At 53.4% G+C, this 16,408-nt stretch overlaps 1 protein-coding gene across 1 annotated transcript; it reads right to left on the reverse strand.

Moving 5' to 3' along the window:
• Window positions 1–888: 888 nt before the first annotated feature.
• On the reverse strand, window positions 889–3,171 carry IGFALS (insulin like growth factor binding protein acid labile subunit; the record flags this gene model as incomplete). Its single annotated transcript, XM_068525054.1, has 1 exon — window positions 889–3,171. A coding segment is annotated over one exon (2,130 nt), but the record flags the coding sequence as incomplete, so codon positions are not given.
• Between the last annotated feature and the right edge of the window lie 13,237 nt (window positions 3,172–16,408).

A 16,408-nucleotide genomic window follows, 5' to 3' on the forward strand; every position in this document is an offset into this window, starting at 1 on the left:
GGCTTAGTGTCACCATGTCCTGTGGCAGACAGTGTCAACTCCCTAAGTCCCAGGAACTGGGCCAACAGCCCTGTCATCGACAGGCTCCTGAAGACTCGGGTGAAGATACGTTTGGGGAGAGTTTGTCGGGTAACTTGTGTGAGTGGCCATGCTTGGCCCAGTGAGAGCTAAGTGCCCGCCCCGCCCTCCGTGCTGCGGGCCTGAGGGGTTGAGCTGAAGAGCAGAAAGGTGAGTGTGAAACAGAGTCCTGGGGGTTTTCCCTGCACGTCTCCAAGGCAGGCCAGGAGGGGGAAGTTTTGGAAAGCAGAATGGTGGCATGGTGTGCTGTTCTTCCCAATGGGAGAGATGGGGTGCTCAGTAGAGAATGTGGAACGGTCCCTGGGGCACGGGTGGCAGGGGGCCTGGGGAAGCAGCCCTCAGGTACCACTTCGTGGGGGCAGATGGGGAGGCGAGGAGTGTACCAAGGATGGATGTTTCTTGTGGGGGTGTGGGGAGCGGGGCCAGAACTGTTGAGGGGTTTAGCCAGGAGCACAGGGACCTGGAGAGTGAGGGTCTGCACCCCCTCTGGCCCCAGGCTGGCCTCAGCAGGAGCAGCTGGGCCCCAGCGTCCCAGGACCAGGCCACCTCCGAGGACACTGCCCAGCGAGGGGGGCTGAGATGCCGAGGTTCCTGGAAGACCTGAGTAAGTGCCCGCCACTCCTCAGGTGGGGATGGGGCCTGGGGACTAGTGGACGAGAAGAGAGTCTGGGCACAGGACAGGAAGGGTTGTGGACAGGCGTGTGGGACCAAGGCAGCCAGAGGTGGGGCAGGCACGGCATAGAGGGGCCCGCGGCCCAGCCAGCACTCCTCCCTCCCTGAGCTCCCCACACAACCTCATACGCGGCCACATTTATTGGGTTGCTTTTAATTGATGATAGCTGGGGAGGCTGTGTCCCCAACCCTCCTGGTCAGGCCCTCAGGGACCAGGCTGGGGCCCACAGGTCCCAGGTCCATGTCCCCTGGGGTGGCGAGGGCCCGTCCAGACCCCAGGGCGGCCTCCGGTCAGCAGTGGGCAAAGTGGGCCTCGCTGACGTCGCGCAGGTCAAGGCCCAAGACGCTGGGGGGGCTGGCGCAGGTGATGTTGTTGTAGGCGTATGCGGGCGGCTGGCGGTCGTCGTCTCCCTCCGCCATGGCCTGGACAAAGCGGGGCACGACGCCCGGGTGCTGCAGGGTGAAGGCCCTCAGGGCCTTGAGGGGGCAGCCGCAGTCCCAGGGGTTGCCCTCGAGCCACAGGCGCTCCAGGCCGGGGGGCTGCGGCACGAAGGTCCGCAGCGAGTTGTTCCGGAGGCTGAGGTAGCGCAGCCGCCCCAGCGGCGCGAGCACAGTCTCAGGCAGCGCCTCCAGGCGGTTGTGCGACATGTCCAGCCAGAAGATGCGCTGCAGGGGCCCCAGGGCATCCACCGATAGCGCAGACAGCCGGTTGCGGGAGAGGAGGAGGTACTCCAGGTGGCTGAGGCCCTGGAAGAGCTGGCCAGGCAGGTGCGTGAGCTGGTTGGAGGTGAGGTCCAGCTCCAGCAGCTCAGCCAGCCCCCCCAGGCTCTGCTCATCGATGGCCGCAATGCCGTTGTCCTTGAGGAAGAGCCGGCGCAGCCCCGAGAGGCCGGTGAAGGTGTGTGGGCCGAGGCAGCCCAGGCAGCTGCCCTCCAGGTGCAGGCTGTGCAGCTTGCCCAGGCCCTGGAACGCCTGCTCTGGAAGGTTCCTCAGACAGTTGCCAGAGAGGTTCATGACGGCCAGGTTGTAGAGGCCCAGGAAGACGCCCGCCTTGAGCTCCTGGAGCTGGTTGTTGTTGAGCGCCAGCACCTCCAGCTGGTCCAGGCCCTCGAAGGCCTCCTCCGGCAGCTGCCGGATACGGTTGTAGCCGAGCTGCAGCTCCTCCAGGAAGTGCAGGTCCTTGAAGGTCCGGGGCCGAAGGCCGGCAATGGCATTGTGTGAGAGGCGCAGAACGTGCAGGCCCAGCAGCCCCGGGAAGGTGTCCTCCAGGAGGCCACCCACGCGGTTGTGTGACAGGTCCAGCCAGCGCAGCGCCTTCATGCCCAGGAAGGCACCTGGGGCCACGGCGGCGATGAGGTTGTGGTCCAGGTAGAGCTTCTGGAGCTTGGGCAACTTGACGAAGACATTGGCTTTGACGCTCCGCAGGGCATTCCTGCTCAGGTCCAGCTCGCGGAGCTCGCTGAGGCCGCAGAAGAGCGCGGGCTGCAGGTAGGCCAGCTTGTTGCCCGCCAGCACCAGCTCGCGTAGGCTGGCCAGGTCCTGGAATGCAGTGTCGGGCAGCACGGCCAGGCTGTTCCAGCCCAGGTTGAGGTCCCAGAGGTGGGCAAGGCCCCTGAAGAGGCCCTCATCTACCCGGCTGAGCAGGTTGTTGTTGAGGCCGAGCGAGGCCAGGCCCGGCGTGTGCAGGAAGGTGCGGGCCGCCAGGCTGCGCAGTTGGTTCCGCTCCAGGTGCAGGTGGTACAGGTTCTGCAGGCCCAGCAGCGCCTGTGGCTCCAGGCTGGCCAGCCCGCTGCCCTGCAGGTTGAGGAAGCCCAGGCTGGAGAGGTTCCGGAAGGTGGCCGCGGGAATGAAGGAGAAGTTGTTTCCGTCCAGCCACAGGGCCCTGGTGCCGTCCGGGATGCCACTGGGCAGCCGCGTGAGGTTCCGAGAACTGCAGAAGACGCTGAGCTCATCCGTGTAGTCGTCGTGGCCGCAGGAGCAGACGGCTGGGCACTGGGGGCCCTCGGGGTCTGCCGGTGCCGCGGGCTCCTCTCCCTCCAGGCTGTGGGAGCCCAGCACTGCCCAGGAGACCAGCAGCACCACCAGGGCCGGGCCTCCTGTGGGGAGAGGGGCTTGGGGAGGCAGCACTGAGGCGGCCCAGGATGTGAGCCCAGGGCAAGCAAGACATGGAACCTTCCAGGCCTCAGCCACACACCTGGACCACAGCACACAACCGTTTAGAGAAGGTACTGCTGACCGGACCAGAGAAGGTATGGGCTGAGATCTGCGTCCCCCACTTAAATGGGAAGCGGAGACCAGGCAGGACGACTGGGACCTTATCTGGTTCAAAACCAACTGCCCTTTCCACCCCACAGGACCGACGGGGTGGCAGTGCCTGTTCCAGAGAAAACTGAAGGCTGGGGACCTGGCCACTAGGCTGTGTGTTCATCTGCATCCCCAAGGTGGACACTCAAGCCAGGCTAGGCTGCCAGGCAGGCCTGGAGGAAAGTGTGAGAGAACGTTCTGGAGCAGGCTTGCTGCCCTGATTGTCTGGACAGTGAGCTGGATGCCCGCTGCCCCAGCTAGACCCCCGACTGGGGGGTACTCACCTCCGTAGTGTGTCCGGCATGCACCCAGGGACTTGGCCCAGTGCTGGTGTGGGGAGAGGAAGAGGGTGCAGGCCTCAAGGGCAGATGGGGACCCCAGGCCACTGACCCACCAGAGGTTGGGTTGTGGCACAGGACAAAGGATGCCAGGCTCCACAGCAACAATCCCCCATAAGTTCCACTGGGCACTGGGCTGCCCACCACATCAGGCCTCTCTCTGGTCTCTGAGAGTTCTGGGTCCCAGGGTGGACACACCAGCTGGATTGGGCTAGGCTCCGAGAGGGGACAGGGTGGCAATAGCCTGGCCTCTGAGCAGCTGGGAGGGCAGCACGCCCTGGCCCAGTGGAGGGTCTGAGGCAGGGCCCCTGGGGTGGCAGTGTGGGGGCCCTTCCTCCCCTGCGCTGCCAGCCTGGGCCCTCGGGTAGGAGAGGAGGGGGCAGGAGGCAACAGCGATTCTCCAGGGCCAGGCACCCCACCACCCCAAGTGGCCACATTTCCCCCATGGGCTCCCAGAGCCCCGGCCCACCTAGAGCTGAGCCCTCCCTGGGGGCAGCCCCTACCCCAGTGGGCTTGGGGGCACACGGTCGCCGCCCCCCACCGAAGTGAGTGGCTGGGGCACGTGGGGGCCTCACCTCTCCTCAGGGCCATCCCTCGTGCAGAGCAGGCCGCAGGCGGGCAGGGAGCGGGGCGCGTCTGTTGGGGCCGGCTGCTCCTGCCCTCTGGATTTCCCCACTGCCTCTGGGGCAGCCAGCACCCTTGTCACCGGCCAGCCCAGCCTGCTGGCCCCAGCTCCATTAACCCCCTCCTGCCGGGCTGCCAGCATCAGCACTGAGGCCCAGGGTGCGGATGGCACAGGGGACAGGCTGGGGGCTGCATCTGCCCTGACGCATCTTCAGGGTGCAGGGTGGCCCGGGGTGCAGCTCTGAGGGACAATGGGGGCCCATCCCCCCATCTTCCCAACCCCCCCATCTTCCCATCCCCCTGCAGGGCTGGGCGGAGCAGAGCTGGGGCTGCAGGCAGTGCTGGGCGGGGGTCTCCCTTGGAGCAGCCTGTGAGGGGCTGGTGCTCAGCTGGCCCCCCTGCCTGTGGGTAGGGGCCCCTCAGGGGGCTCCTAGGGTCTTCCCTCCCAGCAGATGGCCATGTGGGAGTTAAGCGGGAACCACATGTCTCTAAATGGGCCTGCCCATCTACCCCCGGCATGCTGACCACTCCCCCCTCCTCCCCATTTCCTAACTGCCTGGGTGGGGTCCTTGTTCAAGCTCCCAGGGGCCTGGCCCAGCCTTGGCTTCTCCCGTGACCTCAGGGTCAGCTGCTGTCTGGCCACTGCCCCTCCCCCTAGCCTCTTCTAGGAATGCTTGGCAGGGCTCCGGCCACTTTGTGTTTGCTTTCCCCAACAATGTCCTCCCAGGAAGAGAGTGGGGGACGGCTGGCCTCGGGGGCGAGGTCTTGTGGCTGTGAGACCAGCCCCCACCAGCAGTGGGCCCCATCCTGCCCTCCAGGGCTCCTTTGGGGCCACGGCCACCCTGCACTGCACAGGCCCTGGGACAGGTACCCAGTGCCCGGCCTGAGGTCAGCCACAGGTCAGACATGGTAAGAAGGGGTGTGGCTGCTTGATTCCAGGTGCCATCCTCCCCTCCACCTGGGGAGCCCTGGGCTCTTCCAGATCTGACCACATCTCCCCCAGGCTGCCAGGTGCAGTGGTACTCTCCAGCCACCCCTCCCTCCTTTACTGAGGACCCTTCCTCTGGCTGCCAGCTGTGCCTGCCCACCAGTCCCTCTGCTCTGCCTGGGGCGGGGAGCCTGTGCTCGGAAGGGGCCAGAAGGCATTGAAAAAGGCAAAACTGAGTCTGGGGAGGGCAAGGCTTGTCGAGGTTTAGGAGACTCTCGAACCTCTTGGTGAGGCAGAGGAGGAAGTCAGGTTTGCCTCCTGAAAGGTACATGGTGAGGAGAGAAGAAGTGAGGTAGGCAGGAGCTGTCCGGGCCCAGGAGAGGCTGGAGCCCAGGCCCGCCCCTGAGCCTCGTGGCGCCCCCTCCCCAGCTCATCCTGCAGCAGTGCTGAGGGGCGGCTTTGTCTTCCTCCCTTTATTGAGCTTTGATTTTTTTCCAGGTCGTTTCTCAGCTTCTCTTCTGAGAAATTATAGATCTGCAGGGAGAAAGTCCACGCCCAGAAATTTACACGGTAAACATACATTTACACAGCAGAAAATGCGGACTCAGCAGGAGTCCGGGGCCATGGGGCCTCTTCACCAGGAAACTCCCCGCATGCAGGCCAGGGGCACGTGGACTGGAAGGAGGGTTAGCATTCCTGTCTCCTCACACTTGGAGGGTTGGGGCTGGAAACTTCCTGTAAATCCCCAGTAGAGCTTGTGTGGCGGAGAACCCTTATCGGGACTGCGGCAGGCGGGTTAGGTATTTGTAAACCTTTCTCGAGTCCTGTGGTAACACTGGTGTTCAGCCCGCTGAGTTCAGAGAAGACCTCTATCCTGGCCGCCCGGGGCCAGCTCTGTCCCTGCTCCCCCAAAGCGGCCAGTCCTGACCCAGGCTGACTACTGCCTTGGCCTCTCTTTCCAGTTCACCCCGAGGGTCCCCCAGAGGAGTCTGGTTTCTGGTCTTCGTGGAAATGGTGTTGTACGGAAGCCCCAGGCCCGGCCACTCGTGTGCCAAGTCATAGCATCCCTTCCCTCCTTCCTGTCGTGGTGCTGCAACCCTGTGGGGTCCTTGTGTGTTTCTGTGGTCCTGAGTGGACCCACTGGGACCAGCCTGTGTCATCCTTGCAGGTAAGGCCACCCCCTTCCTGGGTAGTTAGGGGTCACACCTTCCTGGGGCAATAGGGGTGCCCTCAACACCACCCCCACCCTGTCTACTCTCAGCCCTGAAGGTGGGGGGACAGTGGCTTTCATTGTCCTGTGTTTCTTCAATCACCAATGATGGCAGCTTTTCATAGGGAGGCTCACTGGCCAGTGGATTGTCCTTTTCTGTAAAGTACATGTTTAAGTCTCTTGCTGTCAGTGTGACTTACGTTTTTTTTAAAACTGTATTCTGGATGCAAGCCCCTTGTTAGGTATGTGTGGCCAGTGTTGTCTTCTGCACCGTGGTTTGCATCTCCATTCTCTTCATTGTGATTCTGGTGAGAGTTCTTAATTTTAACGTGGTCTCATAAGGTGTTCCTTAAATGGAAAAACTGCAAAAAAAGATTTTTTATCTAGGCTGATGTATGTATCATGATTTCAGGTCCCGTTCGGCACATGGACTTGAGTGTATTCTCTTAAAATATTGTGTGAACACGTCACTGCCCTACCTTTCTCTGTGACATCTTTGGGCCACCCTTTCTCTTTCACTTCCTAAGAGTGAGGTGATGCTCAAGTTTCATTCTTTTTGGTGGGTTATGATCGCCTCCCCACATTTAGCGCAGTGGCTTTCCTTCCCTCCTCGCTCCTGGACGCCACCCTTGCCGTGGTCAGGGGCCGCACAGCCTGGCCCTTTCTGGGCTCCCCCTGAACCATGGAGGCAGAGCAGATCCTTCTCTGTCTGCAAGAGCTTCCAGGCTCTTCGTGGTCTGTGTGTTTCCTTGTCTACGGTGGGAGCAGCCTGTCCAGGTTTGACTTGTGTTGCAGTTTGAGTCTTCCAATCTGTGGACATGGCATTAGGTCGTCTTCAGTTTCTTTCAGTGGTGTTTTTGTAGATTTCCACGTTACGATCTTGCATATATTTTTTAGATTTTTTTTTTCCTGTAGACGGTTGTTACTTTTGATACTATTGTAAGTGTTACCTTTTTTCCTCTTTCATTTCATTTTGTTTTAGCTGAAATATTTTTCTGGAAGTATGCTGGGATAATGTAATAAAGTATTAATTGTGGTGCCTTTACCCAACGATTGTTTCTAAAACAGCTTGATTGATGTACAATTCTCACACCATAAAGTTCACCCACTGTCGATATAAAATTCAGTGATTCTTAGTAAATGTGTACAGCTGTGCAGCCACACGCACAGTCCAGCTTTAGAACATCCCCATACAATCGGTGGCCTTCTGTATCTCACCTTTTGCACTGAGCATGTTTTCAGGGTTCATCTACATAGTGTATATCAGTACTTCATTCCTTGTTATGGCTGGACAATATTCTGTTTTATGGATTTGCCACATTTGTTTATTCATCAGATGATAGACATCTGGTTTGTTCCTATTTTGGGGTTATTATGAATAATGTTGCCATGAACATTTGTGTATGAGTTTTTGTGTGGACGTAGCTTTCACTCCTCTTGGGTAGATTCTTAGGAGTGGAATTACTGGTTCACATAGTATTTATGTCTAGTTTTTAAAAAACTGTTTTCCAAAATGATTGTATCATTTTACAAATTACGAGAATTCCAATTCCACATTCTCACTACTATTTGGTATGGTCAGTTTTGTTTTCTTTTGTTTTTTAGCTCTTCTGTTCCTCTGACAGTTGATATTGGGCACCTATTCATGTGTTTGTTGGCATTCTTATATCTTCTTTGGTGAAGTGTCTGTTCAAGACTTTTGTCCATTTTTTAACTGAGTTGACTCCTTACGGAGTTGCAACACTATATATTATGGATATAAGACTTTATATATTATGGATCATCAAGGATAACATTTGCAGATATTTTTGTTTGTGGTTTGTCGCCTTTTTTTCACGTTGTCTTTTGAAGTACGAAAGTTTATTTTAATGAAGTCCAAAATTTATCAGTTTTTTTCTCTCATGGCTCATGATTTTGGTGTGGTGTCTAAGAACTCTTTGCCTAACCCAAGATCACAAAGATCTTCTAATCAAGGATCATAGAATCTTTCCGTTTACTTACATCTTCTCTTAGTTTGCAGTGTATAAATCTTGCACTAATTTTGATCATTTCTAAGTATTTTGTTAGTTTTGATGCTATTATGGAGTTGTTTTAATTTTGTTTTCAGACTGTTTGTCATTAGTATGTGCAAATACAACAGATTTCTCTTGTTAATCTTGTGTCCTAGGACCTTACTGAATTTATTAGTTCCAGGTATGTGTGTATATCTGGATTCCTTAGGATAAGCCACATACAGGATCACACCATCTGTGAATAAGGACATTTTTACTTATTTTTACTCCTTTCCAATATGTATACTGCCTTTTGTGTGTGTGTGTGTGTGTGTGTGTGTGTGTGTGTATATGCCTTATTGCACATCAGTACAATGTTGAGAAGTGGCAAGAGCAGATATCCTTGCCTTGTTCCTGATTTTAGTGGGAAGCATTCAGTCATCCACTGTGAATTATGATGCTGGCTTATGTTTTTCATTTATGCTGTCACAGACAGAATAATGCTCCCAAACCAAAGATGTCCATGTCCTTATCCCTGGAATCATAAGTGTGTCAGGTTACATGGCAAAGGGGAATTGAGGTTGCTAATCAGCTGACCTTAAGATAGATTAATGTGGATTTTCCAGGTGGCCCCAGTGTAATTACAAGGGTCCTCTAAAGTGGCAGAGGGCATCAGAAGAGGTCGGTGTGAGGCAATGAGAGAAGGACTCAACCCACAGCTGCTGACCTTTGAAGATGGAGGAAGGAGGTCAGGAGCCAAGAATGCAGGTGCCTCTAGCAGCAGGAAAGAGCAAGGAAACAGATTCTCCCTTAGAGCCTGCAAAAGGAACCAGCTCTGTGGACGCTTTTAGTCCAGTGAGACTCATGTCAGACTTCTGACCTCCAGAACTGTCAGATGACACATCTGTGTGGTTTTTTTCTTTTATTTATTTATCGATTGATTAGCTGCGTTGGGTCTTCATTGCTGTGTGCAGTCTTTCTCTAGTTGTGGCGAGCGGGGGCTACTCTTCATTGCAGTGCGTGGGCTTCTCGTTGTGGTGGCTTCTCCCATTGTGGAGCACAGGCTCTAGGTGCGCAGGCTTCAGTAGTTGTGGCACACGGACTCAGTAGCTGTGGCTGGCGGGCTCCAGAGCGCAGGCTCAGTAGTTGTGGCGCATGGGCTCAGTTGCTCCATGGCATGTGGAATCCTCCCAGACCAAGCCTCGAACCTGTGTCCCCCTGCATTGGCAGGCGGATTCTTAACCACTGTGCAACCAGGGACGTCCCCATTTATGTTGTCTTAAACAACTGAGTTTGTAATGATTTGATACAGCAGCATTTGGAAATTACAGATGTCCTTTAACAGGTCGAAGAGGCTCCCTTCTATTCCTAGTTTGTTGACTTTTTATCACGAACAGGTGTGGGATTTTGTCAAATGTTTTCCTTCATCCACTGAGATGATCTTGTGGATTTTGTCCTTTATTCTATGACTGTGGTTTGTTATGTTAATTGATTTTTAGATGTTTAACCAACCTTGCATTCCTGTGATAAATCCCACCTGGTTGTGGTGTATAATGTTGCTGTATTTGGGTTGCTAACATTTTAAAGATTTTACATCTGTATTCATGAGGGACATTGATCTCTTGTTTTGTTTGGTATCAGGATAACATTAGCCTCATAGAATGAGCTGGGAAGTGTTCCCTCCTGTATTTTCTGGAAGAGTTTGTGAGTGATTAGTGTTACTGATAGAATGCACTAGTGAAGCCATGTGGACCTGAGCTTTCCTTTGCATGAAGACTTAAGACTTTTGTTACATCAATTTAAGGAATTTGTCCATTTCATCTAAAATCTAATTTGTTGGTATAGTTTCCCTAGTATTCCCTTGTAAGTCCTGTTCATTTCTGTAGGATTGGTAGTGATGTACCCTTTTTCATTCATGATTTTGGTAATATGTGTGTTATTTTGTTGGTCAGTGCTTTTTCTGTTTTCTGTTTCATTGATCTCCTTGCTAATCATTACTATTTCTTTCCTTTTGCTTCCTTTGGGTTTTGTTTGCTCTTCTTTAGTGTTTTAAGGTAGAAGCCTAGGTTGTGTGAGGCCTTTCTTCTTTTCTCATACAGGTGTTTAAAAGCTATACATTTCCCTCTAGCACTGCTTTAGCTGCATCCCCCAAATTTTGTGTTTTGATTTCCACTCTTTTTGACCCACACACTATTTAGATGTGTTAACTTCCAAACATTTGGGGTTTTTCCAGACTTCATTTTGTTGTAAATATCTAATTCCACTGGAGTTTGAAATTACAAAGTATATTCTGTCTTTTAAAATTCATTGTGATTTGTGGTCTAAGATATTGTCTATCCTGGAGAATGTTCCATGAGCACCTGAAAATGCTGGTGGAATGTTCTATAAATAGGTTCAGTTGAGTGACAGTGTCCTGTTACCAACTAGACTTAAAGAATCTCCACTGTTTTTTTTTAAGAGTTTTTTTTTAATTAATTTATTTTTGGCTGCATTGGGTCTTCGTTGCTGTGCACAGGCTTTCTCTAGTTGAGAGAGCGGGGGTTACTCTTCGTTGCAGTGCGCAGGCTTCTCATCACGCAAGCTTCTCTTGTTGCACAGCATAGGCTCTAGGCACGCGGGCTTCAGTAGTTGTGGCTCATGGGCTTTAGAGCGCAGGCTCAGTAGTTGTGGTGCACGGGCTTAGTCGCTCCACAGCATGTGGGATCTTCCCAGAATGGTTCGAACCCATGTCCCCTGCATTGGCAGGCAGATTCTTAACCACTGTGCCACCAGGGAAGCCCTCCATTATTGTTGAATTACTTATTTTCTCTTTGAATTTCTAAAATTCTTTGGTCCCTGACCATTCAAACTAGACATGAGGTATTCATTCCTTCAACAGAGGGTTGTTAGAACAGAAATCAGAGGAAAGAAAAGAGATTATTGGAACCTTAAGAAGTCAAGATTCTGGCCTAAGAAAATATTCTGACAAAGAATAAGAAAACTCTTTCTTTGAGCTACAGAGCAGGAGAAAGGCTGGAGGAGAAAGGAAGAGAAGGAACCTGATGTTCTGCCACCTCAGTGGAATCCCAGATGGGCCTGAGGGCCCCAGAGCAGAGGTGACCCTGACCTCTGCTGAGGACTGACTGGACACGGTGGAACAGGTGTGTGTACCCTGGGGACATACATGGCTGCAGGACCAGCCTTCCTCTCTGGATCCACAGCACCTGGGCCAGGCTCTCTCCCAGATCCACTGAGATCCAATTCTTCCCCAGGCCTCTCTGCTGCCCCAACTCAGAACCAGTGTCCACAGAAGTGGATGGTCCAGGAAAAGCCTCTCCTTTTACGGTTTTACTGACAGATTAATAATTAAAAGTTTCAGATTATTAGAGAGAGGTGGGGGTTGCACAACATTGTGAATGTACTAAATGCCACTGAATTGTTGTCCCTGGTGGTCCAGTGGTTAAGACTCTGCGCTTCCAACGCAGGGGGCACGGGTTTGATCCCTGGTCAGGGAACTAAGATCCTGTATGTTGTGCAGTGCAGCCAAGAAAGTAAAAAAAAAAAGCCACTGAATTATAAACTTAATTAATTATATGTTGTGTGAATCTCACCTCAATTTAAGTAAGTTTTAAAGGTTCTATTTAGTAAAATACAGTCACTCCTAAAATCTAAGCAGTGTTACAGCTGGAGAGAAATATATCACATTGGGATAGCACATGACACACAGGTCAGGTGGGTGGCTGTCAGAAAAGCAGCAAGGACCTAGTGTGCTGGCTGTGGGAAGTGAGACCACTACCTGGGGGCACCTCCCAGAGAGTCAGGCTAAATGCACAGAGGTGTAGCTCGGTGAGAGACGGAGCCTCCACCCAGACAGGTAACCGAGCAGTCAGGAAATACTTTAAAATAAAAATCCTCAGAGGGAAGCGGGCAGGCACTGGGTCAGGGATCAGGAACTAGTGAAGAAAATGCTTGGGCTCTGTTTATACTGGTGCCCGGGAAGAAACTGAGGAGTCGTGGAAGTTTACATGGCCAGATTGTAGGGCTTCACTACAGACGCTCTGGGGGAGTTTTTACCTTTACATTCTCAAGAATAAGGATGAGAGATCCCTGAGGAGCTAAGAAAGCAGGACCCCAAAGCCAGAGGACAGACAGCGAAGGGCTCTGATAGGAAGGGGGAGGGAAGACAAACACCCACGTCAGAGACAAGAGGACATTATAGACCAGATTTGAAAATGTAGGAAAGAAAACAACTTACCAAAAGCAGCTGAAGAAGGATAGAAGTAACAGCCCTTATAACCATTAAAAAACAGGATCACTAGTTTTTAAAATACCCGCAAAAGAAAGCACAAGGCTCAGACTAGCATTACCTTCTACAAACTCCCCAAGAAGTGAGGAAACGTTCCATGTCACCTTATTTCCAAAACCAGACAGGGACTGTACAAGGAGAGCAAGCCAGCTGCAGAAGTTCCGATGAAATGGGATCTCGCCCAAGAATAAAATGACTAGGCACTGAAAACTGTTGGGATAATTCAGCTGACCAAAGGAGAATATGTGGTAAGAGCCAGCTCCCACTCGGATGACCAGCAAGCTAGGAAGACCTGCTCAGCTTGACAACAGCTACTCAGCCCGCCTGCCAGCCTTCCAGGGACCAGGGTGCTTCCTCCTGGCAATACACCCCCTCTAGCTCTCCCCCTACCCCTGACAGCTCCATCTCACTCTCATGTAATGGCGCCATCTCCTGGCTTTGGACTCGCCCACGTGCTGGAGACATTTTAAACTTGACCTGCTCAAAGCCAACCGCTCAGGCCTGTAAGCCCGTCACAGTCTCCCCATCCTGGGAAATGGACGTGGAGTCTCCCTAACTCAGCACTCACAGCTCAGATCCAAGCTGGGACCAAATACTGCTGCCTCCGCCTCAGCTCCCACAGGGAACCCTGCCACCACTCCCTCCTCCACCGTCCCTGGGCTGCTGCCCCAGACTTGTCTCCAGGGGCCCTGCCACAACATGCTGAGAAGTCCTGGTAAAGCTCAGCTCTGACCCCGCCTCTGCACAGCTCAGAGTGGACACCGAGGTCCTTGCACGTCCTGTACATTGACCCACCATGTCATGGCTTCCCACTCCTCTCCCCTCGCCTGGCTCAGCCATGCCGGCCTCTTGCTCTTCTGCAGACCTGCCCCAGGGCCTTTGCACTTGCTTTTCTCACCCAGATATCTGCATGTCTCACTCTCTCCATCCCCTCATTGTCACTCACATGTCACCTTAGCAAGGCCCCAGCCACTCTACTTAAGAAGGCTGACATCCTCGGCTCCCTCTGTACCTTTTTCTGCCTTATTTTCTCCACAGTACTTCTGTGTGACCTGCTTGGTATTCCACTCATCTTGTCTCCTCTACCAGGACAGAAGCTCCACAAGGGCAGGAATTTCTGTCTATTCACTCTGAATCCCCAGAGCATCTCGGTACCTGCCACGTCGTCAGCATTCAAGTATTTGTTAAACCAATCAATGAAGTCAGGAATAAAGGCCCACTTGCCTCGCTTCAACATAGGAGACATGAAAAACAAAAGCCCTGTTGATGGTACCACAAAGGCCCACAAAAGAAACAGTTACCATCAGGCTGGGCAAGCGTAGCAGGGTCCCCAGGAACAAGGGTGACTGCACTCCTATACGCTCCTGACCCCTGGAGTGATTTAAAACAAAACACCATTTACAACAGCATCAAGAAACAAACTACTGAGGGGCCAGAGTCCCCACAGAACCAGCCTCTAGGGAGAAAGTTATAAACCCTGATGGAAAAGTTTGTCTGGTCTTGTCCCTGGTTTGGGGAGGGAGACTCTAACTCCTGGGAGTGTCCTGAGGGGTGGGGACTTTGTCATTTACAGCATAGTGCGCACCTGAGTTTATGCTAATGTGGTGACTCAGAGCTGTCACCAGGGAGCTCCACCTGTGATCAGAAGGTGGGACGGCTGGGGGCGCTGGAGTTCACGCTGTGGATGACACAGTGACACCCCAACCCAACTGGATACTGAGGCTCAGTGAGCTTCCTGATGTGCCAGCACGGTGGGGAGCCTGCATTCCATGGAGTGAGGGCACGGCTTGGCCCAGACCCTCCCCACCTCGCCCTGTGGGTCTCTTCACTTGGCTGGTCCCGGTTTGTATCCTTTATAATAAAACTGTAAAATCATAAGTGTTGGCGCCTCCCTGAATTCTGAATCAACCTAGTGAGTTACTGAATCTGAGGGGGCATGAGAACCTCTGAACTTGTAGCCAGCTGGTCAGAAGTGCAGGTGGCCAGGGACCCCCAAGCTTCTGGCTGGAGTCTGAGGTGAGGGCAGTCTTGACGGGGGGCCGTGCCCTTCCCCTGTGCTTGTGCTAATGCTGTGGTCGGCAGCAGAGTTGCCCTGCACACACAGCACACACAGCATCAGAGACCCAAGCGGATGGATGGATAAGCAGCGTGTTTATAATTGGAAACTCCCCACATCACAAAAAAGTCACTTCTTCCCAATCTAGCGAGTCAACATTATGCCAGTCCAAATCCCAGACATAAATATCCTAATCTTTATACATAAGAGCAAAGGGCCAAGACTCTCCAGATGAGGTTGGGCAGCATTCCTGGAATTGAAGGTCCTAAAGCTGTTGTAACAGGGAATGTGCGGCCAGCGTCAGGACAGACAGACATACCAGTGGGATGGAGAGCCACGAAACAGGTCTGGACCCCTGGACGCTGGCTCACCAGAGCTAGCAGTGCAGAGGGGGTGGGATATCAGGTGTCCATCTCCCGGACACCAGCATAAACAGCTCGGTCACAAGAATCACAAACCTGAGTGTGAAAAGCAAAACAAAAAACTACTGGATGAAATTATAGGAAGGCATCAGAGGTGGGAAAGAGTTATTACACAGGACACAAAAGCATTTATCATGAAGGAAAAAAATATACATTTGACTACGTTAAGAATTTCTTCAACAAGACACCAGAGTGTGAAGCCACAACAAACTAGGAGGAAACTGCAAACACACAGAACCAAAGAAATCATAAAATATGCAACATGAAACAAAGGACTCCTAACTGATCAATAAGAAACAAAAACCTGGTAGAAAACCCGGGAAGAAACCTAAAAGAGGCAGCCCCCAGGTGAGGAAATCCAAGTGGCCAATAAGCGTGTGGAAAGCGGTCAACCTCCCCCCAAACCAGGTAAACGCCCGTGAAACCTCCACAAAGTGCAATCCACACCCCCAGATCAGCGAGAACGAAGGTGTCTGACACTGGGTGCGGCAGGTGTCTGCAAGCACAGTGGGAGACACTCTCCGAGAATGAAATCCCACTTCCCCAGCACAGCAGCCGGGGCCTGGATGAGAGCGCTTCAGAGCCCGTGTCACAGACACATGACAGGGCACCGGCCATAGCCCTGAGGACGCTCCCCATTGCCCGGCAGCAGCGCCATCACCAAGGGTAAAACATGCAAAGCGAAACGCCCACTGTTGAGAGCTCTGGGCTCTTGGAAGACAAGGCGGGACAGCCTGTGGCCTCGGAAGCAGGGTGGTGGGGTGCGTTTTTCTTTACGTTTCTTTAGATGAGGGACGCAGGACTGGGGTGGACACCAGTGGGAAAGGGGGCTTTTGGCAGCTGGTTCCAAGGAGAAGCACTCACCCCTAGTGCGGGCGCTATGCTGCTGGTGGAAACTAGCGAGGAGCTCAGTGTCCCTGGGGAGGGGCTGCCAACGACACGAGCCACCTGGGGGGATGGGCACAGCACCCACAGGTCCACAGCGACCCTCGGGCATCACAGACCGAGGCCTCAGCATGTCCTGAGACGCCTGCACCTGTGTGTCTAGTTGCTGGTACAAAGCCATGAAACAAAGCGCCAGGAGAACCTGTGCAAACCCCACTCCATGACACCCTGGGGGTGGGGGCTGCTGCTCACAGGGAGCTTTGGCTCCACCTAGAACATCATCATCTTTGGAGAAGCCCACACAGGCAGCTGCGGAGTGACACGGGCCCGTGCTTGGCTGGGACAGGGACCTGAGGAATCCAGGGGGGCGGCGACAACAACGCTGCGTCATGACCCGTCTGGATGAGGCGTACAGGGGGGTGACATCAACAGCAGCAGCAGCGGGCCTCAGCTGGACAGGAAGAGTGTTCGGTGAGCATCACCACAGCAGGTGAGACCTGAAGACTCGAGCACCCGGCTCAGCGAGCAGAGCCTCGTAGACCCTGGGTCTGTTCTCATCACAGACCAAGGCCACATGGAGAACCTCCAGATCCAGAAATGAGTTGGTTGGGAGGG

Source organism: Eschrichtius robustus, chromosome 16 (assembly GCF_028021215.1).
Source record: "Eschrichtius robustus isolate mEscRob2 chromosome 16, mEscRob2.pri, whole genome shotgun sequence".
In the NCBI taxonomy this organism is placed as follows: domain Eukaryota; kingdom Metazoa; phylum Chordata; class Mammalia; order Artiodactyla; family Eschrichtiidae; genus Eschrichtius; species Eschrichtius robustus.